Source organism: Ambystoma mexicanum, chromosome 1p (assembly GCF_040938575.1).
Source record: "Ambystoma mexicanum isolate Mex_15411 chromosome 1p, UKY_AmexF1_1, whole genome shotgun sequence".
Classification (NCBI taxonomy): domain Eukaryota; kingdom Metazoa; phylum Chordata; class Amphibia; order Caudata; family Ambystomatidae; genus Ambystoma; species Ambystoma mexicanum.
In genome coordinates this window covers 1,304,762,859-1,304,789,828 of record NC_090921.1, presented here as the reverse complement: position 1 = coordinate 1,304,789,828, position 26,970 = coordinate 1,304,762,859, and the positions used below count along the sequence as shown (strand labels likewise).

The 26,970-nt window shown below is 45.7% G+C and overlaps 1 protein-coding gene across 3 annotated transcripts in view; it reads right to left on the bottom strand.

The window, feature by feature from the left end:
- LOC138453344 (tubby protein-like) overlaps positions 1-26,970 on the bottom strand; it is a 197,611-nt gene that overhangs the window by 105,366 nt on the left and 65,275 nt on the right. For all 3 annotated transcript variants that reach the window (XM_069606092.1, XM_069606108.1, XM_069606100.1), the window contains 2 exons: positions 20,003-20,128; positions 10,677-10,841 (listed from right to left, as the gene is read on the bottom strand). In XM_069606092.1, the coding sequence (XP_069462193.1) occupies positions 10,677-10,841; positions 20,003-20,128 (291 nt within the window). The remainder of the gene's footprint in view (positions 1-10,676; positions 10,842-20,002; positions 20,129-26,970) is intronic.

The following is a 26,970-nucleotide window of genomic DNA, read 5'->3' as shown; positions in this document are numbered from 1 at the left end:
AGGCTTACACAGATGTATTCTCGACAGCCATTGTTCAAGCTCTACCACCCCACAGACCTGAGGATTGTGCCATCGATACAGAACCTTCAGCAGTAATTCCTTTCGGAAGAATTTTTATTTTGTCAGAACCTGAAAAAAAGGCCCTCTGGGAATAATATCTGGATACCAATTTGGAAAATGGAACTATTCGACCATCCAAGTCCCCAGCGGGCGCTTCTCTATTTTTTGTTCCCAAGAAGGATTTCAAGGAGCTTAGGCCATGTCTAGATTACCGTGGCCTTCACCAGTACACTCTCAAGGACCGTTACCCATTGCCTCTCATCTCAGACATCCTGGAAGCAGTCAGAGGTGCAGTCATCTTCACAAAACTAGATCTCAGGGGCACCTACCATCTTATTCGTATAAAAGAAGGTGACGAATGGAAAACAGCCTTAAGAACACCCTTTGGCCATTTTGAATACCTTGTTATGCCCTTTGGCCTTGCTAATGCCCCAGCAGTCTTCCAACGTTTTATTAATCGGGTATTTTCTGATATGCTGTTCCTCTTCGTCATCGTATATCTAGACGACATACTGATCTACTCCAAGGACCATATGAAACATGAAGAGCACGTAAGGGCAGTCTTACAACGTTTACATGAACATAAGCTTCTGGCCAAACCCGAGAAGTGCCTTTTCCATGTATCTACTGTTCACTATCTCGGATTCATTCTTAGTCCAAAGGGGATTGGAATGGACTCTTCGAAGGTTGATTCCATTCTATCTTGGCCTGTTCCAACTACTGTAAACAAATTCAATCCTTCGTGGGGCTTGCCAACTTCTACAGGAAATTCTTACCAGCTTTTTCTGAGATTGTTCATCCTATTGTTACATTATTAAAGAAATACACCCCTTTTCAGTGGACCTCAGCCCAAGATTTGGCGTTTCAACGGTTGAAGTCGGAGTTCAGACAAGCTCCCATCCTAGCTCAACCCGACACAGACCGACCCTTCATTGTTGAAACTGATGCCTCCAACTACGCCATTGGGGCAGTCCTGAAACAGGAATTTGGTGACAAGTTAGAACACTCCATCGCCTATCTCTCCTGCACCTTGACTCCCAGTGAAACTCATTATTCTGTCCTGGAGAACGAATTGTTAGCCATCCGTCAGGCCTTCACTGATTGGCGTCATCTCCTTCTGGGAGCCAAACACAGGTACAAGTCGGCACGGACCATCGGAATCTTCAAGTCCTACAATCCCTAGAATGTAGAAACAGTCGCCAAGCCAGTTTACCAATTACAAATCCATCATTTCCCTGGAACACATAACATTATAGCCAATACCTTATCCAGACGTCCTGATTATGAACCCTTTGAGGATCGGACCTTCCCTAAGATGTTTCCCAACACAATATTTGTTGCTCAAGCAATTACTCTCTTGGAAGACATTTGAATCCAAACTCAGTCCTCAGAACCTTGGAAGGAGTTTAAGAGAAACAACTGATGGAAACTCAAAACAAAAGACGGATATCTATTCAAGGATAATCGGTTGGTTATCCCTACTCCTGGACTGAGACAAAAGATCACAAGCCTATGTCATGATACCTTCCATTCAGGACACCGTGGGATCACCAACACTCTCCATCTAATAGAAAGACCGTTTTGGTGGCCAAGGATGAAGGATGATATCAAGATCCATGTCCAGACTTGTGCAGTCTTCAATCAGAACAAACATGACAATAAAAGACCAGCAGGTCTCCTGCATCAACCAGCAATACCAACAAGACCCTGGGAAATCATTGCCACAGATTTTATTGTGGAACTACCGTCTTCCAGAGGCTACACCACCATAATGGTTACCATTGATCTGTTCACACATTTGACTCATTTTATGCCTTTAAACAAGCTACCATCCTCATCCGAACTTGCTGGGATTTTCCTAGAACACATATTCCGCTTCCTGAGCTACCTTCCAAAATCATTTCTGACCGAGGACCCAAGTACATATCCCAGTTCTGGAAACAGTTATGTCGTATACTGGGAATCCAACGTGCCTTGTCTTCGGGAAATCACCCACAAACCAATGGAGCTACTGAACGAGTAAACCAAACCCTGGAACAATATCTTTGTTGCTTCACCACCAAGGTCCAGGATGATTGGTCACTCTTATTACCTGTGGCCGAATTCGCTTACAACAATTTGGGTCATTCAGCTATCAAAACAAGCCTTTCTTCTGTAGTCAAGGATTTCATCCTTCAGTCCTGCCGTTCATTCTTTCACACCCTACCCCAGTTCTTGCGGTTGATTCCTGGATTGAAACACTAATCAATGTGCACAAAGAAGCTAAGGAACACCTAGAAAAGGCCTGAAGAGACTTTAAACATTATGCTGACTCCAAAAGAAGACCTGGGCCTTCCTGTGCAATAGGCGATAAGGTCTGGTTATACTCGAAACTCTTCCCATGTCACCTACGACCAAATAAATTGGCTCCCAGGTATTACGGACCCTTTTCTATAAAATAAATCGTCAATCCAGTGGCCTTTCGACTCCAATTACCAGAATCATGGAAAAGGATCCATCCAGTCTTCCACATTTCTCTGTTAAAACCATATGTTCAGCCCTCCCGAACAGCTCTCAGATCTACCCCAGTGATTGTCAATGACCAACTCGAATACAAGGTCTCCAGAATTTGTGACTCTAGGTACCGACGTGGTCAACTACAATATTTGGTCGAATGGAAAGGGTATCCTCCCAGTGAGCGCACCTGGGAACCCATGTCAAACATGAATGCCCCCAGGCTGATTCGAAGGTACCATCTTATCCATCCAGGCAAACCTGGAGGACCTGGGCTTCAGATGAGGCATGCTGTCATGAAACGTTGCCTGCGTCCATTCTGGACTTCGTGGTCCCGGACCCATAGAGGACTGAATGCAGTAATCCTCCCAACATGGCCGCCTGATACGGAATGAAGCTTGCCAGACTTTGCGCTCCACGCTCTGCGTACTACTAAACAGACATGCCCCCGCGGTTCTGTGCATCTCAACGCTACTGCTCGCTGTAGTTGGACATGTGTTGCCGGAGTTCGCTCAGGGCTTTTTCCTGAATCCTGTTTCCCGGTTCCTTGAACACTCCTCCTATCCTTCCATTCCTCAAACTTACCTCCGAAATTTCATGGATTTTCGCCTGCGCTCGAGTCACGGTGGTCAGTGCCTCCAAGCGCGGATATTGTTCCTTCCTGGTTCCGTCCTGGACATCTGAACGTATCCTGGAGTTGAAACATCATCCTCACGCTGGAATCTGAAGACCGACACACGGGTTTATATAAATCCCAGACCGTACGAAAGAAGTCACCAAAGAAGGACCCAAGCAAACAGGAAAAACAGGTGAGAAGGGGAGAGACTTGTGACAGCATGTCCCTAATTCCATTTTCCACCCGCTCACCAACTCTCACATTTGGAACATGTTCAGATCAGCCAGAAACCTAGTCTAACTGGCCATTACAGTTCCCAGAGACACAGGTAGATGCATTTTATATCCCCAAAATCGCCTGGAAATTACATACAAAATGGTACCAAGATGAAATCAATCCACAGTATGGTTGCTGCGTAAAAGGCCTAAATGAAAATAGTCCTTTTAAATGAATTGTGAATGTTCATGTTCAGCAAATGGGAGGTCTGCTTCATCCAGCACAGCCATCTGTCTCCCTGTGCCAGCCTCTGAACAGAGATTTTTTATGAGTCTCTTTGAAGTTGGTAGTTTGCTCTTTGAAGTGGGTTCCCCTATTTTCACACATATTAGTCGTGCTTCAGCCAAGGGTGGATTTCATTCAAGTCCCTGCTTTCAGAGCCAGCAGGTCTGGAGGACAGTGGGCTTTCAACACCTTCAGCAGCACATTTTAATGTGGGGGGGTCATTAGATGGGAGATGTGACATCTAGGCTGGAAGTGGGAGCTTTCCTTTGTGAAGTTTTGACCACAACTAACTAGAAACAGGTTTTCCATGAAGACTAAGTGGCTCTTCAAATGTCACTGGAGTTTTGTGGGTGAAACATAATATACATTGCTTTTGTCAACGCACACATCATGTTTTGTTTTCCTGACATTTTTCTGAGAGCAGTGATATTTTTTAAAGCCGTTTTTATTTGCACACACATGTGCAGGCCGTTTTTACTTACATTGTTTAAAAATCCTGTTTTCCATGTCACAGGGATCTTTGATTCCTCCTTTTGTAAATTAAACTGCTGCTGGTCCATTGGTAATGACAGGTAGGCCCCTTTCCACATGGCTCTTTAACTTTACTTGAAAAACAAAAGCAAAAGCCGGGTCGTTTTTGTTTCACTGATAAAAAGCCTGCTATTCATGTGAAAGGGACTTCTGTTTGGGGCCTTTAAATGCACCCCACAATACAAGGGCCGTACCATATCTGATCACTCCCCATTGATTGTCACATGGGATAACAGGGCACCTAAGACCCCTATCCCGACATGGTGCATGCCTACAGACGCTTTATTGGATCTTGCCTTCAGAGAACAACTTCATCTCATGCTAAGTTCTTTCTTAGAAGATAATATTGACAGTATGAATAGTTGGGGAATTATCTGGGAAACCTTAAAAGGCGTGACTAGGGGCAAGATTATTGCCAGAGCTGGAAGTATTCGAAAAAGGTTGAGAGGGGAAGGGAATTGGAGAGGTCATACCCTGGCACGAGGCCCCCAGAGAGAGAACTTGAAGAGACAAGATCTCAATGCCGAACCACATGGGAGAGATTGTCAATGTCTGATTACAACACTTGGATGGCAAGAACACATGCACAGGCAAACAAGTCCAGAAAACTACTAGCTTGGCTATGTAGAAAAGAGCACCCTAAAACACCAATCACGCTACTACATGATGAATGCGGGGCCCCATGGCAGCCACAACACACAAATACCTCCCAGAGAAATTGTAGAGGTCTTTGCAATGATCCAGCTCCCAAAACTTACCACTAGTCAGCGGGAACACCTAGACCAAACCTTCACATTACAGGAGGTGGTGGAGGATATATCCTCTCTAGTTTCAGGCAAGACACCGGGAAGCAATGGCCTCCCAGCGGAAATTTACAAAACATACCAATCTACCTGAGCTCCGATACTCTTAAAAGTTTTTGTAGAAGCCTTCGACACTGGTTCACTTCCGAGCAGTATGCAACAAACACTGGTGGTCGCCATCCTTAAACCCGTAAAACCTGCTGAAACATGCGACTATTACCGCCCGCCCCTTGGCCATGCTTAATTATGATGTAAAGCTGTTTACCATCATGTTGGCCTCCGCCGGTGCATTGCAGCATTGATACACTCTGACTAGAGCGGATACATACCAGGGCGTAACACCACCTCGAATTTGCGCAGACTACCGCATATTATTGATCAAACTAACACCTGCACAGGACAATACGTAGTGGCATCCCGAGACGCTGTTAAGGCGTTTGACCCTGTGTACTGGGAGTGGATAGATGCAGCACTACATAACTTTGGGTTTGGCACTAACTTCATACTCTGGGTTAAAATACTGTATACCTCACCCAAGGCTAGAGGAAAAACTGGTCGGCAAATATCGAAACAGTGGGACATACAGAGAGGGACGAGACAGGGGTGCCTACTTTCAACAATGCTCTATATATTAGCATTGGAACCAGTAGCCGCATATTTAAGGCAGGAGTACCTAGCAGCAGGAATTAACATCCGGGGCATTACACATTTGCTTTCCCTGTACTCAGATGATGTATTATTTATTTTAATTGTGTCAACCGCAACATAAACTGCCCATAATACTAGAGGTCCTAGATGACTTTGCCAGGTTATCCGGAAATCACTTTCAATAAGCAAAAGTCATGTCTTTTCCCCCTAGCAGGGTTGTGAGGCACAAACAAGGCTGCCCTACTAGAGTGGGGCCTAAAATGGTAACGGCACTCCTTCAGATATTTGGGCAAATGAATTACACATTCCCCAGCAGAGACACACACGCTCAACACGCAGAGGGCAGTGGAGTGCGTCAAGAAACCAATGACATTCTGGTCTTGACTGCCCCTCTCCCTCATGGGCAGGGTAGCCATCACAAAAATGATTATTTTTCCCAGGTTCCTATACAGCTTTATCAATGTTCTCTTTTATATAGAAGCCCCTTTCTTGCAAGACCTGGAAGGTATACTCAGAGATTTTATATGGAGACAGAAAAGACACAGACTGCCGATCATCAGTCTGTCTCTCGCCTATGAAGAGGGAGGGGTCCAACTTCCAAGGCTGGAATACTACTATCTAACTGCCCAGCTGAGCTTTATCACGAAATGGCTGTCAAATGAACCCACATCCGAACATGAGCTACTAAGCACACTGATATGCCCTGCTTTGCTTAGAGAGGCCTTATGGTCCCCGGAAAGTCGGAACGAAATCCAACCATTAGCATTGTGTGTGGGCAGACAGGTTTGATCAAGGACCCTTAACACACTCAGACTCCAACACCCTTACTCTCCCAACGTCCCTATTTTGGCAGGTCCATGCAATCATTTAAATGAACTGAAAGTTGCCTGAGACTGGGAAGAAGTTGGAATAGCTACGAGGGGGGACATGTACGACAACAGAACCTTAGAGCATTGACAGATGCAATCTGAGGGACTCCCAAGTGGGCGGTTCCTGAGGTACATGAGAGTAGCTAGGATAGTCAAAGGAAACTGGCCTGACTGGCCCGCTCAGCCTCAACCCAACCCCCTTTTGACATTAATGTATGCATTAGAAGATGGTTGTAGACCGTGTCCAGATTGTACAAGTGTCTCCTAGGTAGTACCAGCATTAAGCTCACTCAATTGAAAATGAGCTGGGAGGCTGCCTTGGGGCTAGAGATCGAAGATAGGCAGCGGACACTGGCACTGGGCCACGTAACAAACGTATCCCGCAATGCTAGATTCAGGCTAATACAGGTGAACGTGCTTCATCGCACGTACATAACCCCGTCCAGGATCGCCAAATTAAGAAAAGACACGCCCTGCAACTGCCTCCAGTGTGGCAGGACAGTGCTCAATTAATGCAAATGCTCTGGGAGTGGGTGGCGATAAAGTGTTTCTGGTCCAGAATTAAGCAGACTTGTGAAGAAGCTGGAATCAAAAGATTTCAGTGGAACCCGCTTGAATGTTTGCCGGGTGCACACCCCAGATTGGGTAAGCACAAACACATCTACAAATACATGGACCTAGCCTGCATACTGGCCAAGAGATGTATAGCCATGACCTGGAAATCACACAAGGGTCCACAGTTGGAAATATGGCATCAGGAATGTAAGCGCTGGTGTGACGCTGAGACCACTATATGGGGAAGGTCAATAGAAAGACATGGGGGGATGTTACACTTAACTTGGAAGCATGGAAAGCACTTGTTAACTCTGTCTCTCACCCCTCAGATAACAGAGCGCCATGAACACTCTCCACAGATATTGTTGGACCTACATATGCTATATTATTTGAATACCGGTTGTATATACTGTACCTGACCCTCCTTGCTAAATGTCTAATATCACGCTGCTAATCGGACCCAAACAAGATAAGTCATGATGTTGAGCAAAGAATAGAAGCACACAATGCTTCATTGACAAGTACTGGGTATTTTGTTTGTTTGCACTGTCTGTTTTTAGTGTATTGGTTTAATCACTTGCAGATGGTTAATGTGTACTGTGTTTGCAAAACTCACCAATAAACACATTTTTACAAAAATACTATGGGCAAGAAGAGTCGGGCGGCCCAGCAGCTGGAGATGCCGCAGAGCTGCAGAAGCAGACTGGCAAAGCCGAGCCAGCCATGAAGACAGGCTGCCCTCCCCGGAAGCCCCGGTGACATACAGAAAGCAGGTAAAGGGTTGTACGGGAGACCCGGAGGGGATGCAGGGACGCAGGCAATAAGATGGCACAAAACATCACTTGGAGACGCAGTGTTTGTCTCCGCCTGTACAGAGCACGTACGTTCTGCCCATTTTAACATGGCCATCTACAGCAGCACCCCCACCCTCAAGTGCTAAGGACGAGTATGCTCGTGCTTTTTGCATAGAAGTGATTAAAGCTGAGCAGTTAAGGGTCGGGCTCCTTTGCTCACCCTCTGCTTTTCCAGTGCTGAATTCGAGAAAACACTTTGAAAGGCTCACGTTTGGAAGCAGAAAAGTTTGAATGACTAACGTGAGAAAAAGTTCATAAAAAGAAGCAACCTGAAAAAATGGTCAGGAGGAAGAGGTGAGGTGGGCCAATGGGGTGACAGGGTGGGGAAGGGGTGTTGGTGGTGACTGGGTGAGGAGACGGGGGTGGTTTTAAAATTAAAAGATAAACCTTTTAAAGTGCAGGACAAAGTGCGCGTAGTTTCAGGGAAATGGGGAGAAGCTCGGCGAAAGTAGTTTAATTAATAATTATAAAGTTAGAAAATGCATGATACAGAATCAGGGGATTTGAAGGATGAGGGAACACGCACGCGTCAGGTTGGCAGCAGAGGAAAACGCTTTAAAAACTAAATGCATCACGAAAAACAACTTTTTGAAAGTTATATTTTCAAACTTAAAGGCATAGCAAGGAAAATGCACGAAAGGTGATTTTCAAACTTTCATTTTGGAATGTCAATGTTAAAACTTTGGTATTTCTAACTTTAAGTTTCCAAGCTAAAGACCTACAATCTCCCAGAATTAGCCTAGTGTATCCCAGGCACAAGTTATGCCTTTATGCTTTTAACCCTATTTAGAACGCTCTAGTAACATACATTTATGTCAGTCTATGTCTGAGTGTAGACCTCCAGATTGTTTGTTCAAAAACTCCCATCAACCCGAGCTAGCAGAGTCAACTGTGAAGGATCAAGGGCATTGTAGTCCAAAACATCTGGTGTGCCGCAGTGAGCCCTGGTCTAGGTGGTTCACCCGAGTGGCTCTTCCGACCCAATCACTTTACAAGCATGGAGGTCAAGGGCAGGGGCAGGTATGACCTTAAGCTTCTCTGTTGGATCTGAAAAGGAAAAACGAATCCTACAGCAAAGGCTCAGAAAGTACCTTAAAAAAAAGGCTGCTAGCTTACTATGACGAGTAGCCATTAACGAGTCCGGTGTCATTAAAATATAGTGTCTCTCCCTCGCCCCAATATTTATCTCATAGGTTAAACAGATGGCCAGAACGTGACCGGTCAGGTTAGCCAGGAGGTTTTCCAAATAAGGAGGCCCTGTGCATAAATTGTGGCTCTGCAAGGAGTGCCCCTTCTGTTGGTGTCTGAAGCAAGCACCAACGCTTACTTCAGGGAAGCATACATGATTTCACTTGCGTAGCCTTCAGATTTTAGCCACTGCTCATCCCAGGACAGTGTCCCAATGCCAACAGGCAGACGTCGCGGTAGCATTCCCACCACTAATACAACCAGCATACTGACTGCTAACAAGCCCACCCAAAGCAGCATACTGACTGCTAACAAGCCCAGCCTAAGCAGTGTACTCCCTGCTAACCTACTGTGACAAAAGCTCCATCCCGATTCTTGGGGAGAAGGCTGACTTCCCCACACGGGCCGTGTGCAGCCACCTGCTACATGATGCGGGGGCGTAGGGACGGTGCGTGAAGTCTGTGAAGAGACTAAAGTTTGACTGCGTCTTGGTTGTCGCTCCAGGGTTTTCTTCCAGTTTGACCCTGGGATGCTCTGATCAGTTTATTGTGTGTGTGAACATAGGACTCGGGGATCCAGGCAACAGGTCTTCCGGGAGTCAAGCACGAGAAGCAGAGGACCTGAATCCACAGAGGGAGAAGCCAATAAAGTGGCCTGCGGACACTCAAATGTCTGCAAGGGACTGAGATGCGAGGATATCCCAGGAATCCCTTGATTGCGGAGCATGAACAGTAGAGCCCAACCCAGGGGAAGATATCCTGCTGTTGAGTTATATTTTCATCAGTGAAAAGTGAGGACACCTCCCAGGAAGGGATCCCCGCTTTGAGGGAAACGGAACCCAGAGTCTTCTTGCGTAAACCTCGGGCGAAGCCATCCTGATTTGGGTTTACTGAGTTTCTCTTTGGCCATGATAAACCATTGCAATTATCTCCCCTTGTTCCTTACTTAACGAAAGCTCCTAAGGGATTTGGGGAGTGGTGTCGGGCATTATATTTATGTTGGCGCAAAATGTTGCAACTGCCTTTAATACACCTTTCCGTAAGCCATTTGCGCACCTGTCTGGTGTTGATCCCATTCAGCTTCCTGGCATACCTCAAATATAAACACTGACATGGCCTGTGGATTAACATAACGGAGATAGCCAAATTAACAATAGCTGAAATGCCAGGTCTCAGAGAAGTGCAAAACACCAGCGCTGAGCAGCATGCAAACTGCAAAAACACCATTCCTCGGCAGTATACAAACTACAAAAACACCACTCCTGTGCAGTACATAAATTGCTTCATTGCTGGCCCTGGGCACGATTTTACAAAATGGCATGCCTGAACAATACACCCACAGCTAAATCACCATCCCTGAACGGTTAAACAACTGCTATATGTCCAGCCATGAACAGTAGAATGAATGCTAAAACATCAGCCTAATACTATGACAACCGCAATACTCTTGCCCTCATGTGAAGCAGTGGACCCTACCGGAACCTAAGTGGACCCTTCCCTGGAGCATTCAGGCTTCCATTTTGCAACATTGTTTCTCTGATAGCATAGGCGGTACTCACATTTCTGAGCAGTTTTCTTGTTTCGTTTCTTGGTGGGCGCTGGCGGCACGGTGCGGCTCTGTACGACATCTGGGTCCTCATCCTCTTCAGTGCTGCGCCCGGAGTACAGACTCTCTTTGGTCAAGTCCAGCACCTCGTCCGTGGTGACATGGGGGCTGCCAAGGCCTGGAGGGAGAGAAGAAATGGCAGTCGTCACATGTCGTGGCTCAGTACATTACGGATTTTCAGAGTCACTTTGCAGGGCACTTTGGTCACTGCTTTTTCCACATAATACGAGCTCTAGGTGAGCCATGATGGGTGCTTGAAATCCAGGACTGGGACATGATCTAATTCTTAGGACTAGTGCATTTGAGCATGGGCGTAATTTTAGGGGGAACAGGGGTGTTTGTCCCCCCCAAGTTTTTCAGCAAAGTTACTCCACTGCATTTGGGAGTTGTGCTGTTAAGTGTGATTTGGCGTAGGCCTGCTGAGACAGGCCTGCCACGGAATCAAGACACACACAATATTTGGGGTTGTAACTAGCAATGGTCCTGTTATGGCGGCCGTGCCTCTTTTTTATTAACTTAACCACGTCATGACATGTCACGTTATTGATGCCTCGTTGTCCATTCTTCTACACCACACCTCTCCCCAACTTGGACGATAAGACAAACAACATTCAGCATACAGTTCGCTGGTAAATTCCATGCAGGACAAAACCCCTCCGCTCCGTAGACGGCTGCGGCCGCTCTCTCAGCGAGTATTCTGACCTGCTTTTGCGGGAGACCACACAGGGGTCATCCTGGATCTCTGCTCGCCTTTGATAGGGGATTGGGGAGGTCTAGACGGGACTCTGTGGAGTGTCCATGGTCTCAGTCTCACAGCGATCTTTATCAGTCTCTCTTCTAGTTGTCTCAGGGGGCTTTCTCTTCCGGGCGTCATCTCGGGTGTGGGCAATGGTGCTTCCTTCTACATGGTGGATGGCACTTTGATCTCTCCTTGCCATTGCCATGCCATGGTCATTGCTCGTTATTGTCCAGGATTGTGGTTCGTATGATAGGGCTGACATCCTTGGCAGAAACCTATTCTTCACTAGCACTGTGTCTCCTGGGGTCAGGTCACTGGGGTGAGCTCTTCATGCCCTGCTCTCCCTCTTGTTCCTGTCTTGCCTGACCTTCACTTGCTCGTTGTTTATGTCTGGTGCCATCCAGCTGAGATGCACGGTAAGTCCTGCCTGTATGGAAACCTCAAACATGAACGTCGCTGGGTATAGCTGCATTGAGGAATGCAGTGTCAGGTGGTATGTTTGGAGAAATCTGTACACCTCGGGTAGCCACGAGACTTGTTGGTCTCTTGCGATCCGTATTACTTTGTTCAATGAAGCCATGAAACACTCTGTATCTCCGTTGGCCGGGGCCCCCTTGGGGTGATTCAGTGATGCTCTATGTTTAGATTGTCCAGGAACTCCTGCAGTTCCCTTCCTTTGAATGGAGGACCATTGCTGCTTTTGATTTTGGTTGGCAGTCCGTGCATGGAGAACATCTTCTCAAGCGCGGTTATGACTGATGTGGCATCCGTGATCCACACCAGCTCAACCTTGGTGTATTTGCTGAAACTATCTACTGCCACCAGCAGGTATGCTTCCTTGGCAACTGAGCAGAAGTCTATGCTGATCGTGTCCCATCTCTGCTGGCTGTGTCAGGGACTCACGATCAGCTCTGGGGGTCCTTGTCGTTGGATCGCTTGGCATGCTGTGCAGGATCCTACTAGTGACATCCCTTTCTGTTGTATATTCGGCAGCAAATATTCTTCATTTGAGGAATGCCTGCATTGTGATGATCCATTTATGGCACTCGTGGACTGGCCTCAGGGCTCGTCCCTCTAGTGTTGTTGGCAGAATGATGCAGTGACCTTTCAGTATTATTCCATCTGGCGAGACAGAGAGTTCATGGAATACCCCAAAGAGCCCTTGCAGCAATTCTTGGGCTGCAGGAGTGCGGTGCGTTGTTGTTGCTAGAATGATTCCCCAGTGACCCCTAAGGATGGATTTCTTCACGAGCTGAAGGGTTGTGTCTTGTGCAGTTTTGCTTATGATTTCCTCTAGTTTCATTTGTTTGGGTTGGCGCACACAACAACTTGGTGGATGTGCTCATCCGTCTCCTGTGTCGCTTCTTGTTCCGCCACATTTTGTTGGCCATGGGTGCCGAGACAAGTAGTCAGCCGCGTTAACTCCTGGGGATCGGTAGAGTACCTTGATATCGAACGGTTGTAGTTGGAACATCCAGCGTTCAAGCCACACCGGGGGACGTGGGGCAAACCCCTTGAAGATCGGCATGAGCGGCTTATGATCAATTTAGATCGCGGCATGTTGTTCCATGAGATAGAAGGGAAAGTGGATGGCGAGGGCCTCTCACTCAATGTGCGCATAGTTTTGTTCAGTCTTTGTTAGCACCCAGCTGGCAAAATTCTTGGGGTGCGTGATTCCTTCTTTGTTTGGGTGGTCCCATCAGACTGGCATCCACCAGTAGTTCTGTTTTCCATGCTCTGCTGAAGAATGCTATTGTGGTCACCAGCGAGTCTTTTAGTCGCTGAAATGCTGCAACATTCTCCTGTCCCCATGACCACGCTGCTTCCTTCATGGCGAGATCTCGTAGGGGTGCTGCAGCCGTCACTATGTTCGGTATCGAACAGCTGCAGTATGTGGCCATGCCCATAAAGGTCTGGACTTCAGTTGAGGTGGTTGGCGGCTTCGCACTCTTAACATCCACCACCTTGGTCGAGTCAGGGGATACCCCATTTACATTAAAGACATAGCCGAAAAATACTTGTTCCCTTTTTCCAAATTCACATTTTCCAGTGCACAGGGTCAATCCTGACTCTTCTAGTCATTGTAGCACTACTGCCAGCCACGTGTTATGCTCTTCCTCCGACGTGCAATACATTAATATATCATCACTGACATTCGTGGATACCTTGCAGATCTTGTTTTGGAAACCTCTACTGCTTACAAAATGCCAAAGTGGAGATAGCAGTAACTTTGGAGACCTAGGTGCAAGGAGGAGGTCGTAATTTACTGAGACTCTCTGGCCAGTTCGATTTGATGGTAGCCTAAACAGAGATCCAGTTTTCTGACAACGGTGGCTCCAGTTAAGTCAACAATCAATTCATCAATCACGGGAGTGATGTGTCGTTCGCATCCAATCACGATATTGGGAAGCCTCATATCAATACATCTGTGTACCGCATTCTGCTGTTTTGGTTTATTGGTGACGACCATGGAGGATACCCTGGGGTGGGCCCTGACGTCTTATTGATAAGGTTTAAGTCTTCCAATTTCTTTAGCTCTGCATCTACGGCCGCACGCACATGGAAAGGAACTCTCTGCTTTGGGTTTTACAGTGGCATCTATGTGGAGCATGACGGTCCAGTTTTTCAGACAGCTGATCCCTTTAAATAGTTTTGCATGTTTCTCTAGTAATCTGTCAATGACAGGCTTCTGCAGGTTAAAAGCGAAGTGAATGAGTTTACATTTTTCTGCTGTTCTGCATCTTAACAGTGTCTCTAGGCCTGCATCAACGACGTATATCCTGGTGCAGCAAGCTTCTCCATTGTATGCCACTTCGGCTTTTGAAAGACCCCTTTATAGGGAGAGGCTTTTTGCTGCCATGTGCGTAGATTTGAACTGTTTTGTAGTGCAGTTAGGGACTTTCTGAAATTGTCTTGAACTTGTTCACAGGCATAACATTCTCTGTGGCCCCGGAGTCGATGACCATTTGTGTTGGCGTACTGTTCACGAGTGCTGTGCATGTCGGCTGGGGCCTGCCTTTTTGTTCTTCTGGTGCTCTTGGGTGATTCTACTGCCAATATGAGGTGTACTCTCTCACTCAGTCTCTTCCAGTGTTTTGTGCGTCGCTCTGGAGACTATTCTCCCTCCGACTGTTTGCTGTCTTCACTGTCGCTGTCACTCTGACTTTGGTCTCGCTCCACCGTTATTGCTTTTCCTTTCTGTTTCTTTTGGTTGCCTGTTCTCAGGGTCCCAGTGTCTCTCAAGTGTGACCTGCGAGGCTCTCGATGGAACTTGGAGCTGATGCAGACAGAGGCAAAATGATTAATTTTCACGCACACATGTGGCAGGTTGCTCCAATGGTTTGGCAAGGTTCTTCCTTGTGCTATTCCCCTATGCAACATTTGCACTACTGCTGTGTCCATGGAGGGTGCTTTGTTAAGTTGGGGACTCTTCCAGTGGCGTTTCCCCTCGAGTGAATCGGAGCAATGCTTGTTGGTGAATTGTCTGCGACTCATGTCTGCCTCCATGGCCACTACCTGAGTGTCTGTTCTTTCTCTCTGTCATCCAATCTCCAGGGATAGGGTTCTCTCTGATGGGATGGCTCTCCTGAGCTTTTCGGACTAGATGCCATGGAAAATTTGTTGTCTCACAGAGATCTCCTAGTCAGGAAATTTGCATCCCACGGCCAATTCCCGTACTCTTGTGTGAAAGTCGTTGATTTTCTCTGAGGGCCTATGCTGCACCAGGTTCAGTGGGAACCTTTCGTAATCTGGATTCAGTTGGGGCTTGAATTTGTTGTTGAGCGCTGTTTTGGCCGCTTGGTAGTCGTCTTTCGGGACTCTACTGGGCAGGGCATTGAATAGCTGCAGGGATAATGTTCCCAGGTTCAGCATGAGGAAGGTACATTTTTCTTCAGCTGCCACGATTTTCTTCGACTTCAGGTGCAGCTCGAACTGCTGCAAGCGCAAAGGGCTTCATGAACGAGCCTTGTGACAAGTCTTGCCACGTAGTGGTTCCTACACGGAGCTCTAGCCTTCCAGGAGGCTCTCCTGGTGACCTCTGGGTGTTTTTGCGGGCTGGTTGTGACTACTGCTAGTACGACATGCTGCCTGGTGAGTAGTCAGCTTTGGGGGTGCCCTCTCTTTACACCACTGAAGCTGGATTGCTAAGGCTCACGTGTGTGAGTTTGCCGCGTGATGCTAGGGTTGAGCGTTTCAGTGTGTCCTCTTTTTTCTTTTACGCCTGCTCTTTGTGGGCTCCAACGACCCTGCTACTGGTGGGGGCTTTCTTCGCCTCCCCCACGCCCAGTGGCGTCGCTAAGGAGGATCTGGGGGGCACTGGCCCCCCTTCTGAAATCCTGTGCCCCCCTTTTAGCTCCCCCTAGTTAAGCGAGCAGTGACTGTGTTCTCTGTTTGTGGTGTTATTTGTGACAATCATTTTGGCAAATGTCGCAGATCACACGGCAATACTCCTTTTGTCTCAAAGCTAGCAGTGATGGAGCAGCTTGCAGCCCCTCCCATCAGAATGTAGTCCGCGAAAGTGCTAATGAGGGTCATTTAGTCACTGAATGGTTTCGTGCCTGCATTCTGATGGGAGGGGAGGTACAGTGGGGTGTGGGTAGTTGGTGTGCACAAAAGCCTCTCTGCAGGAGAGCCTGTGACGTCACACATTACCTTTCATAGGTACTCCCCCACTTTATCTGTGCCCCTTACTTTTGACTTTGGCCCCCTATGTGCCATTCCTAAATTTTATTCCTGGCGACGCCACTGCCCACACCTGGTCTTCGGTCATATTTCCTTTACTTTTTTTGTATTTTTGCTGTGGCTGGGTGGTCATACACACCTTGTTTGTTCCAAAAGCCCACTTATGATTATAGGGGTGTCCTGCTGCCTCCAGCTCACTTGGGGCTTGCCAGTGAAATGACGCCAGTGAAATGATGCTGGTGTGTACGTGTGCACGTCCGCTGTACCATACGGTGTTTTCTTTCTCGAATCCCCACGGTGGTGTAAGCCTACGATCTTCTGCCAGCAGGGGAGCCGTGCAATCGCATTTGCACAACCAAGGGTGCGATCGTTGGCATCTTCTTATGTGTTCATTTGATCATGTCTTTTTTTTCTTGGTGCGGGCGGCTGGCTGCCGCAGATGCTACCGCCCCTGATGTTGATGGAACCGGGCCGCTCCCGGACATGACGCCACTTGATGCCACCTCATCGCCAGTGTGATGCGGCGTGGAAGGCCACGCCACAGAATCAGGATGCACACACACTGTTTGGGCTTGTAACTGGCACTGATCCTGTTTTGGAGGGCTATGCTTCTTTTTATTAACTTAACCGCGCCATGACGTGCCAAGTCATGACGCCTCGTTGTCCCTTCCTCTACACCACATTAAGGGGTAATGCACTGGCAGATGTGCTATAGGTGCAACTAGGTATGGGGGGCAGCCTGTTGTAAGAGGCATCTCCACACTGACATTTGCTGCGTTGTCACGTTGTGACATATGCAAGGGGTCCCCATTCCGGTTCTTTGCTTTTCTCTCCCTTACTCTAGCTCTTTTTCCGCTTCTCATTCACTCATCCCTCTACTTCCCATTCTTGTTCATGTAGTTCCTGGGAGTTCTACTTCTGTTTGAATATTCCCTCTACGTGGCAAGTGCATCTTTGTTTTAATGGGCCTCATTATAATGTTGGCGGACACAGTGGGGTTCATTACGAGGTAGGTGGTAAGGGATTACGGGCACCGGTAAGCACACCGGTGCCGGTAATCCCTTACTGCCCTATTTTGAGGTCCCTTAGCGGGTCCTTTCCTTAACACCTGGGGCCTCATTACGAGGCGGGCAGTAAGGGATTACCGGCACCGGTAAGGGCACCGGTGCCGGTAATCCCTTACCGCCCTACTACGAGTTCCCTTTGCGGGTCCTCCCTTAACGCCTGGTTTTACCAGGCCTTATGGAAGGGAACCGTTAAGGGACTTCAAAGCTAATAACGGTACTGCAAATTGCGGTACCATTATTATCTCCATCCCCATTCCCATTGAGCCCTATGGGGGCTCGAATGGGAATGGGGAATGGTTCCCGGAATGGGGACTTACTGGGTCCTCCAAGGTTGGAATGACCCGGTAAGTCCCTATTTCGGGAACCCGTACCCGGAATGCGGTAAGGGGCTAGCCATGGTTCTAATAGCACCATGGCTACCTCGTAATGACCCCCAGTGCATCGGAGTATGCAATGACATGACACATAGTGCTCCTCTGATCCCCTTTTCATTTTTAAGCATCGCCTATAGGCTAAAATTATTCTATCACCTGGAGCAGAGCTAGAAGAAAGGTGGCACGTGAGGAGGGACACACAGCTTGTGTGTGGTGTTTGGTTATTTACCACCACATTGAATACCCATGGTCATGCTAAACCTTATGTCCATTCCCACCCACCACCTCCCTTCCTCACTGCCCTTCCTCAACCAACCCCCATCTTTCTGGGATGTAAAAAGAAACGTTGGCCTGCCAACGTTATTTTCAAGCTGTCTGGTCAGAGCTAATGGTTTAATTGCCCCTGTAAACACAGCACTGGTGTAATTAAAATGCCTTTACTAAGTGTGCCTTTAGCCACTTGATTTATATGTGTTCCTTGCAGAGATGTCTTGTAATAAAAAAAAAACAAGCACTGGCACAGCCAACCGTTTTGGTTTATGTATAGTTATTATATAGGCATTTGCCAGGCACTGTAAACATGTGCTTGGGGGACTACACATTTGCCAGCTGTTGCCATTTTATGGCCAGCTACGACCATCGTGGCAGTGCCCAGGCCTACACAAAAGCCAAAAGTGGCTTTTGCTTGACTCCTAGTAGCTATGATGAATGCCATAGCCCACAGCTCTTGTTTGCTTTCGGGAGCCTATGTACCTCATGGCATGCCCCTGTTCCCTTTGGCTGGTTGCTGGTATCTCATGTCACACCCCTTTAGTATTTGCTCCTTGCCTGCTGCTGTTCTCGTGTCATACCACTGTCGATCTTATTACAAGCCACCCACCTGAAGTTACTCTTGCCTTCATTTCTCATGCCACTCCTCTGAGATCCTCCCTTTGTTGCTGATTGCCAAATCTCGTGGTCTCGTCCACTTTGCAATTTCTGCTAAGTTACTGGCATTTTATCAATTCCTGGGTTATTTACTCGTCCAGACACTGAAATTGGGCAGCTTCTGATACGTTTTGGTGAAAGAGTATTTTTTTTCTCCATGAAAACCAGTTATTTTTCCATTTTGCTGAGGTTCAATGGAAGTATCTTCCCTAAAGATGGGTCAAGCACATAACATCAACAGCCTCCCGTATGTGCTTTCATGGAGACGGGCTGTTAAACTGCAGGAACCACTCAGGGGATGAAGCCACAAAAAGGGATCAAGCAAAGACCTGGGGTTCAAGCCTCTAATTCAGAAAGGAAGGAAAGAGCCTTGTAGAAGAGAATAGCCTATGTGCAATGCACAGGCTTGAAGTCCACTCTTTCTTTGGGCAGCACCCATTGAAGCGCCCCAAGCTCATCCAATCTCTCGCTGGTGTTCTAGACAGCATTGTGACTGCAGCTTTCTGTTAGATGGCCTTGGAACCCCAAACACAGACTGTTGGCCAAATCGTTTGGGCCTGGCATAATACTGCCTGTATTTTGTACTAGTAAACAAGACAAGGGAAATAGTTTAGTCAGTGACAACAGATTAAAAACTTTGTCTTAATTACCTTGCAAATGAGAGATTTGTAAAGACAGCCCAGAGTCATAAAGAATCCATATTTTGGACTGGTTGTTAAAGTTAGACAAGGAGCACGACCTACAGGCCAATGGACTGCACCTGTTCCAGGAGGAACTTACTGCAGGCTACAATTTCTGTTTTTGACTGATAAAGTTGTAAAGAATACGGGCACATCCAGTCCAGAAGTGATATGAGGCAGTATGTCAATCGTGATGCACCTTCACGGTAGGAGGGGTTCAGGGATATGAGATTGTGCATGTCACCCACATTGTTAAATTAAGGAAATCCTAGAGCCTGCACTAGGGAAGTAAGTGGGAGAAAGTAACTACTGACCAGGAGTGGCGATAATGCCGACCACTGTAACACAAATCTATCGCTTATGGACTGGTTGGGCCAATAGCCGTGTATTGTGTCCTGCCTATTAAGAATCACAGAATCCATTAAGAATTGTCTGCTGAGTTCTGGTCGACCCTCGTCTTGCTAAAAGGATTTTGTGGTTGATAATGAGGCACACCACAGAAAGATATAATTGCACCAGGGCACGTTTCATTTTGCCTCATTCATGGCTGTCACCGACAATGGCTCCAACTCACAGCTGGGCCAAAGTCGGCTTAGTAAAAATCCAGCAGTTGTTGAACACGTACAAATGAATCTATATTCTCCATCAATCATTCCGGCTGTTTTGTAGGCAACCATCAGGAACTACGTTCCCACCTGATGCACCAGCAAGATGGGGAGTCCCTATCTGTGTGCTGTCATTTCTCCAAGGTGGGTGCCCATGTCCTCCCCTATCCCTTCCCCAGCCTATCTCTTTGGTCCTAAACTCACCAGACCAGCTTTGTCCCTTTTCCTTCTCTGTAGTTTTGAAGACTGCAGCCCTGGGAAACTTTTTACCCATCCGACCTCCTGTTGGGTGCTTTGACTTGACATCCCCAAGGTCTGGTCTTGGAGGAACTAGAGGAAAGAACAAAGTGGCAATGAGGGCAAAGAGAGGAGGTGGCTGTTTCAACAATGGAAGCAACATAATCATACAACATATTTGTCAATGAGAGCAGGCATCCCTAACTAGGGGTGTTGGATTGGTTTATAAACAAGCAATTGTACAAGACACACCGCAACAAAAACAATGAGTGTCACAGATACAAGAACAGTGTGTGAGAGAGTAGACATTTGTAATGAATAATAAACATCTTTGGCTGCAATCAAGGCTTTCCTACTGATATCCGAAGGGATTTCAACTCTGAAGGATTGTCAGAGGAAGAATCCCTACACCATAGTCATTAGGCGATGCAGAAGCCTGTGTGTAAAATAGTGAGGGAAGAAAAGAAGCCGCACGTACTCAGACAGATGAGAACCATTTTGGTTGGTTTAATGTGGATCAAAATATCATCTGTAGACAAAATATTGGGCACTGTAGAAGCCTGTTAAATTATCAACAGGCACAGTGGTAGCCCTTTCTTGTGTCGGGAATGACCCAGGTTTGGGACTGTGTTGAAACCACATTGGACAGACCAGTTTGGGGGGGACAGGGAGACTCTGGCAGCCAGAGAAAGCCACCCACAAAAAGAAGTACTTTTCTCAAAGAACTATGCAGAATCTTCTGGTTACATAATGACACTTGCGGGCACAAAGAAGTGTTAGTCAATGATATAAACAAAGCCCAAGTCTCTTGCATTACCAATACAATTTATCTTGGATACAATCTCTGAGAACAAAACTCAATTAAAGCATGGACTGATTTAATCAAATGTAAGACCCGACCACTTCTCAACTAAAAAGGATTTATGCGAAATATTGTAAATTCTCGTTAACACCTTTGATTGACTTTATGACATTGAAAATTGAAGGTGTAATACTATACTCACTTGATAAATGTTTATGTGATATGAGTTTAATTCTTGATTGTTTACAGGGTTCTTTGTTAAAATCTGCAATGTATTTACCAATGTCCATACCTAACGCTGTTATACGTCATGAATTGGGGCTTGTGGCATTATCGGGAGGCTGGAAATGGAGACAATTGTCAAACTACGCAAAAATCCATTTCCCACCAAAGAACTCGCTATGTGTTGATATGAAAAGCATGCTGGGTACAATCACTTTTACTTCATTTACTCAATATCATCTGAAAATGCAACAAATACTGAATGTCCTGCATATCACCGCCAATGATGTTTATCATCACCCAAGTTATGCTAAAAAAAAGCTCTTTGAAAGGGATTGGTGTTTAACCATAGACCGAATAGCAACCTACACTTTGTACAAAGAATACGGTGCATTTGTTAAACAGCGCACTCCAAGATATGATCACATTACGTTATTCCCTTGTAATCATATCAGGAAAGCATATACATGGTAGAGATTCAACGTATACCATACTAGGGAAGGACTAGGAATTGGAACGAAAAAGGGGAAATAAATCAAAGCAAATGTCGCTTTCCTCTACGCAATGAACCTTATGAAACCATGAAACATCTGATACTTCCATGCCCCCACTTTAAGTCTATGAGAACAAATCGACTAATGAAATTTGTAAATATCGATTATGAAGATTGTCTGCAATTTCTATGGGCAAGAATGATGTAAGGCTCTCACAAACCATTAATATATGAACTAGTAAGCCTTTGTAAACACATAGAAAAAGAACTTGTTATTTTTGATAATCAATTAATATTAACTGTTTAATCATTATTCTCTCTGTTTTAAGAATTTGTAAATGTTTTAAGATGTTAAAGATTTTATGATAGATCTTTTTTGATCCCCTTCATCCATGAATTTCTTACTGCTTAACCTGAATCAGGTTAAATAAGAGTTTTACCCTCGTTGAGATGGGGGGTTCTTATAATAGAAACTGAATCTTCTGTTTTTCTTCTGTTTTTCTTCTTTTTCTTTTAAAGGTCTAAAGATTTAATGTTATTAAAATAAAATATTGTTGTAGGATTTTAGGAGAAAATGCAAACGTAAATGCAATGTAAATGTAAATATGTGTGCTTTCGTTGGTAATATCTTTGTAAAGGTTCTACTTTTTGTAACTGAACCATGAACAAAAATAAATAAATAAATAAACAAAACTTTTGCTGGACACAAACAATTGCTATTATCCTGGGACTCAAAAAGAGTTCTCTGAGTTATGACATGTCTTTATATCTATGCATTTGCACTGGCTGGGAAACATTTGCACCAGTGCACCTGCTTTGGTGCATTGACATTGGTTTTGCTCGTTTTTCAGGGAACAGGCATAACAGATGTAAAGAAGGGTCAGGAGTTTAGAAAAAATAAGAGGTAGACTAAAGAGAGACTTGCCGCCTCTTTTATAAAAAAAAACTGTAAAGACATACATCGTTTTTGCCACCATTATAAAATTAAATCAATACAAGTGCACCGATGCTAATGCACCAATGCAAATGCATAATGGTGCAAGAGTATCAATGTGAAGCCATGGAACCCCAAAATGAGGGGTAATCTGGATACCAACAAAGGCTATTACATTACACAAGACACATGACTGTTCTGGACTGAACTAAAGATGATTCTCGAATAAAAACAGGGTCTATTCTAACTATGGGAAATTGGGGAGGGGGGAGTCTGGTCAGGGATATTGTTCAATCTGTGCACAGACAAGGGCACAAATATGGCTATTTAAAGTAAAAATAACAAAGAAGGCAATCCTGGTACAAGTGCTGTTGTAGGACACAAATAAGAGTTTAACAGACACAAAGAAGTGTGATTCTAGGTAAGAGTCAAGCTGGTTTGTGAACAATGATGGACATTGTTAATTGAAAAATTGGGTTAATTATTCATTTGTATTTATAGAGCGCTTTTGCCAAAGCACTGTACACAATTTACATTAACTGTATCATAAATGGGGATACACAATGAATAAACAACAACTCAAGTTGTAGCAAGAAGGTACGCTTAAAGAGAAGAATTGAAAGGTAAGAGAAGCAGAACGTACAGACAAAGTGAGAGCAGAAATTAGGAGCCAGGTAGGAAAAGGAGAGATAGGACCACAAGATAGACGAGGTAGAAGGCAGAATTAAAACAAAGTGTACGAGTCATATTCTGTTCATGCTAAACAAAAGGATGGGTCATTTATGTTCTGTAGACAAATTACAGATATTCTGAACCTAAACCGTGGCTATTACTGATACAAATATGGGCCTCTTTGGGACCCAAATGGGGCTAATCTGGAAAGTGGGAATAACTAGTAACATTCGCGCCCAAAAACGAGAGCCATTCTGAGACACAAAGAGGAGGCTGCACCATCCAAACGAGTTGTGGAACGTGGGCATAGTCACCTGTGAAACGCTCGCGTTCCATGTGTGCTCCTTCTGCCACAGGCCCCTGCTCCCTCTGCGCCTGCTTCGCTTCCCTGGGCCATCCCAAATAAAGATACTCACCCCTAACTTTGTGTAGTGTCTTATGTTAATTACCTGTGCTCCACTCCTGTGTGATTGTTGTGAGGAGAATGCGGAGTGTGTGAGAAATGGAATGTTGGTGTGTGTGTCGTGAGAGAATGAGTGTGTGAGGGGCTTGTGAAGTGGAAGTTGATGGTGGACGGCGGAGGGAGCGCAGGGTCTGTTGAATAAAGGAGCGTTAACATTGTGAATTGGCTCTGTGTGTACTTAAAGGCAAGATAATACATTTTGACGACGAGGCCAACAACCGTTGAAGGACCCGCACAACAGGCATACCTGAAGTTTGTTTTGAAGCTCACTCCAGGCTGATCCTGTGCCAAAGGAGTTCAAGTAAGGTAAAGCATGACTTAGAGCAGCAGCGGCAGTCGTTACTTTGGCAAGTGATCGCTTAGGTGCAGGCAAACAATTCTGGCTAATTGAAGCATAGCATTGACACGATAAGGAAACCATTAGAGGAAAGGACCCTAACATGTCAAAAACATGCCGCCATTTTGCATATATTAAAAGTAACTCAAGGTCAGGCAGAGATCAGCATTCATCCTGAAGATGTCACATCCCCCTTTTGGCGCTGGTCATGGTGGCAACGTAGAAGGCTGTGTTATACTGTAGCCTGCACCCTTCCTAAAATGGCGTCCAGAAAGGAACGTTTTGCTACAGCGCATGTTGACGCTCAAGCCTGCTCTCTGTCTCTGCCCCCTCAAGCTGTGGGCGCAGAATATGAGCAGCCTGGGACAGAGAAACAATGCATCGCTACTCCTCTGAGAGATGCTTCGTGAGTGAATCGCTAGCTAATACTTGTTTTTTTTTTTAAACTCTCTTTAACCCTGTTCCCTTCTGTTTTCCAGTTCCCCTGCTCCTGGCCTCTCGCCTATTTCCTGCGCTACCCCTGATTCGTTTGCCGAGTCCACACTGTTTCGGATGAGCAGAGATTACCTCCCTCTCCTCTACCCTGCAACCTGTTTACTTCTCACGCCCCCATAAATACCACAGTAGGAAACATCCTGTTACACATTGTTTACAACTCCAATTCTCCCTCAACCCAATAGCACAAAATATTTCTCCCGTGGATTACAGATCCCTTATTGGTCTTTTCCCCCCAGTTGCCTCCTGGAAATCACACAGCATCCCGACCAGCCAGAAATCACACAGCGTCCTGACCAGGTGGGGGCTGTCTCCCGTTCCTCTCCTTTCTCTTCTCTGTCCTAACGGGGATTGTTCTGATCTCTCTTTCTACTTTATCAGCAAGTCGAAGGAAGAGCTACTCCCGCCTTTCTTAACAAACACTGCCAGGAACACCTTGAGGGTACGGAGAATTGGCCTTGGAGCCTTCCCTTTAGTACAACTTGGAGCTCATTCCCTTTTCCTGCTCTTCTTCCAGACCCTGCTTCCTACAATCCACGACGGGTCACTTCGGGCCTCTTCAGCTATGCCTAGAAGACACAGACAGCATCCTTGCTCCTAGCTTCCAGTCATCAGAGTTTTCTGCCCCAGATGGTTTCCCTGAGTACCCTGTTCCTCCCTGACACCCTTTTTGGACACAGGGGGAACAGGGCGGTCAGGGAAATTTCTCATTGTCCTCAGTCACTGCAACTGATTCAGATTAGTGTCAACCAATTACTATCAGTTTATAACTGTCTGTGCATGCATTCCCATGAAGCTCTTCTTCTTCAAAGTAATATTCTTTTTCTTTAAAAAGGAAAAGCATGTTATCATGCTGAAGATATTAATGTTTTACCACAAGCAACACAGTGCTAGTGGAACGTTTCCAACATTTTTCTCAACATTGTAGACAAAAGAGGCAACAGTGGTGAAGAACTTGCAGCACAGAGAGGCAAGGAATAACAGTGCACCCTCCAGAACGTTACTTGCTGAATCCTTGTCAGCCAAATGTTTTGTGGCCAAAATGAAGGGAATATTAGAAAAACTATATAAAAACTGTTGAACAGGAGGGATTGTCTCCACAGAAGAAGCTAGAAGCTACTGTGACTGCATGCCTTGGGGCTTGAAGGCCAGGGCAAATATAGGGAGTTGCTGCAATTGACAGGGGATGAAGCTGGTGAAATATGAACAAGCCTTAAGGCAATTGGATAAGTATTATCCACCAGAGGTATAAACGTTGCAATTAATAGATACATCTTCTACACTAGGTCACAAAAAGAGGAAGACACAGTGGAGGAGTGTGTATCAGCACTAAAGAAGCTAGCTCACAAGTGTTCTTTTGGTGCAGGCATCACACTGGATGAGTTGATAAGAGATCAGATTATCATCCACACCAAAGACCCCTTGGTTCAAGATAGGTTGTGGATAGTGGCTAACGCCTCATTGTCAGAGGCTGTGGCAATTGCAAAGAGGGTTGAACACACTCACTTCTGTTCGAAGGAGATTAAGAATAAGGAAAAGGAGGTTATACAAGCTCAAACTGTTAGGCAAAGCCAAACCAAGCCGAGCCAAGCCAAGAGTCTGGAGAACAATCCATAGTGAATGTTGTGAGAAACAAGAGCGATAAAGAAGCTGATGAAACAAGTGCAAGACTTTATAAGTCGAAAGATCAGGATTGTAGAGAAAACAAGAGGGGCTTCAAGAATGAGATCAGAGATAAAGATAGATGCTTTAAGTGTGACAAGGCAGGACATTATACCAATTCCAGAGGCTGTCCAGCCATTAATCAGAAATGTGCAATTTGTAGAATGAGGGGACCTTATGCAGTGGTCTGTAGAAATAAGAAAAGTGTATTAATTGTACAAGAAGACATGGATTCAGAAGAGGAAAGTGTAGTACGTGTTCGTAAACCAGCTGGTGGAGAATTGAAATGCCCCAGATGTGACATTTTAATAATAGAGTATTTGAAGCTATCAATCATGGTGGATAGTTGCTCTCCATACACAATAATTACAGCCAAAACATGGGAGACATTAAGATACGAAGGATTGAAAGCAGTAATTCATCCACCAGACATTAAGAATCCTGGAGGGTTCCAAGGATCCAGAATTTACATCACGGGCTGGTTCAAAAGTATTGTACAGTTCAAGGATCGTCAAGCAGATATAAAAGTTTACATTGCAAGGAAGGGTGTAAATGTTCTTGGCTGAAAGATCAGGCTGTGTTAAAAATTAGATTAGATCCATGCGAGGAAGAGCCTGCGCTGTTAGTGAAGAGCAGCAGTCCTTGTATAGAAAAGAGTTTGGAAAAAGAACCTGGTGATGTGTTTCAACAAGAGTTAGGGTTGTTAAGGAATTATGCTCATAAGATAGTTTTGAAACCTGGAGCAACTTCAGTTGTGCATACCAAGGCGAGACCGATTCCGTTTGCCTTGGTGGAAAAGGTAGAACAAGAACTGAATAGACTTTAGAAGGAAGAAGTTATTGAAAGGATTGAATC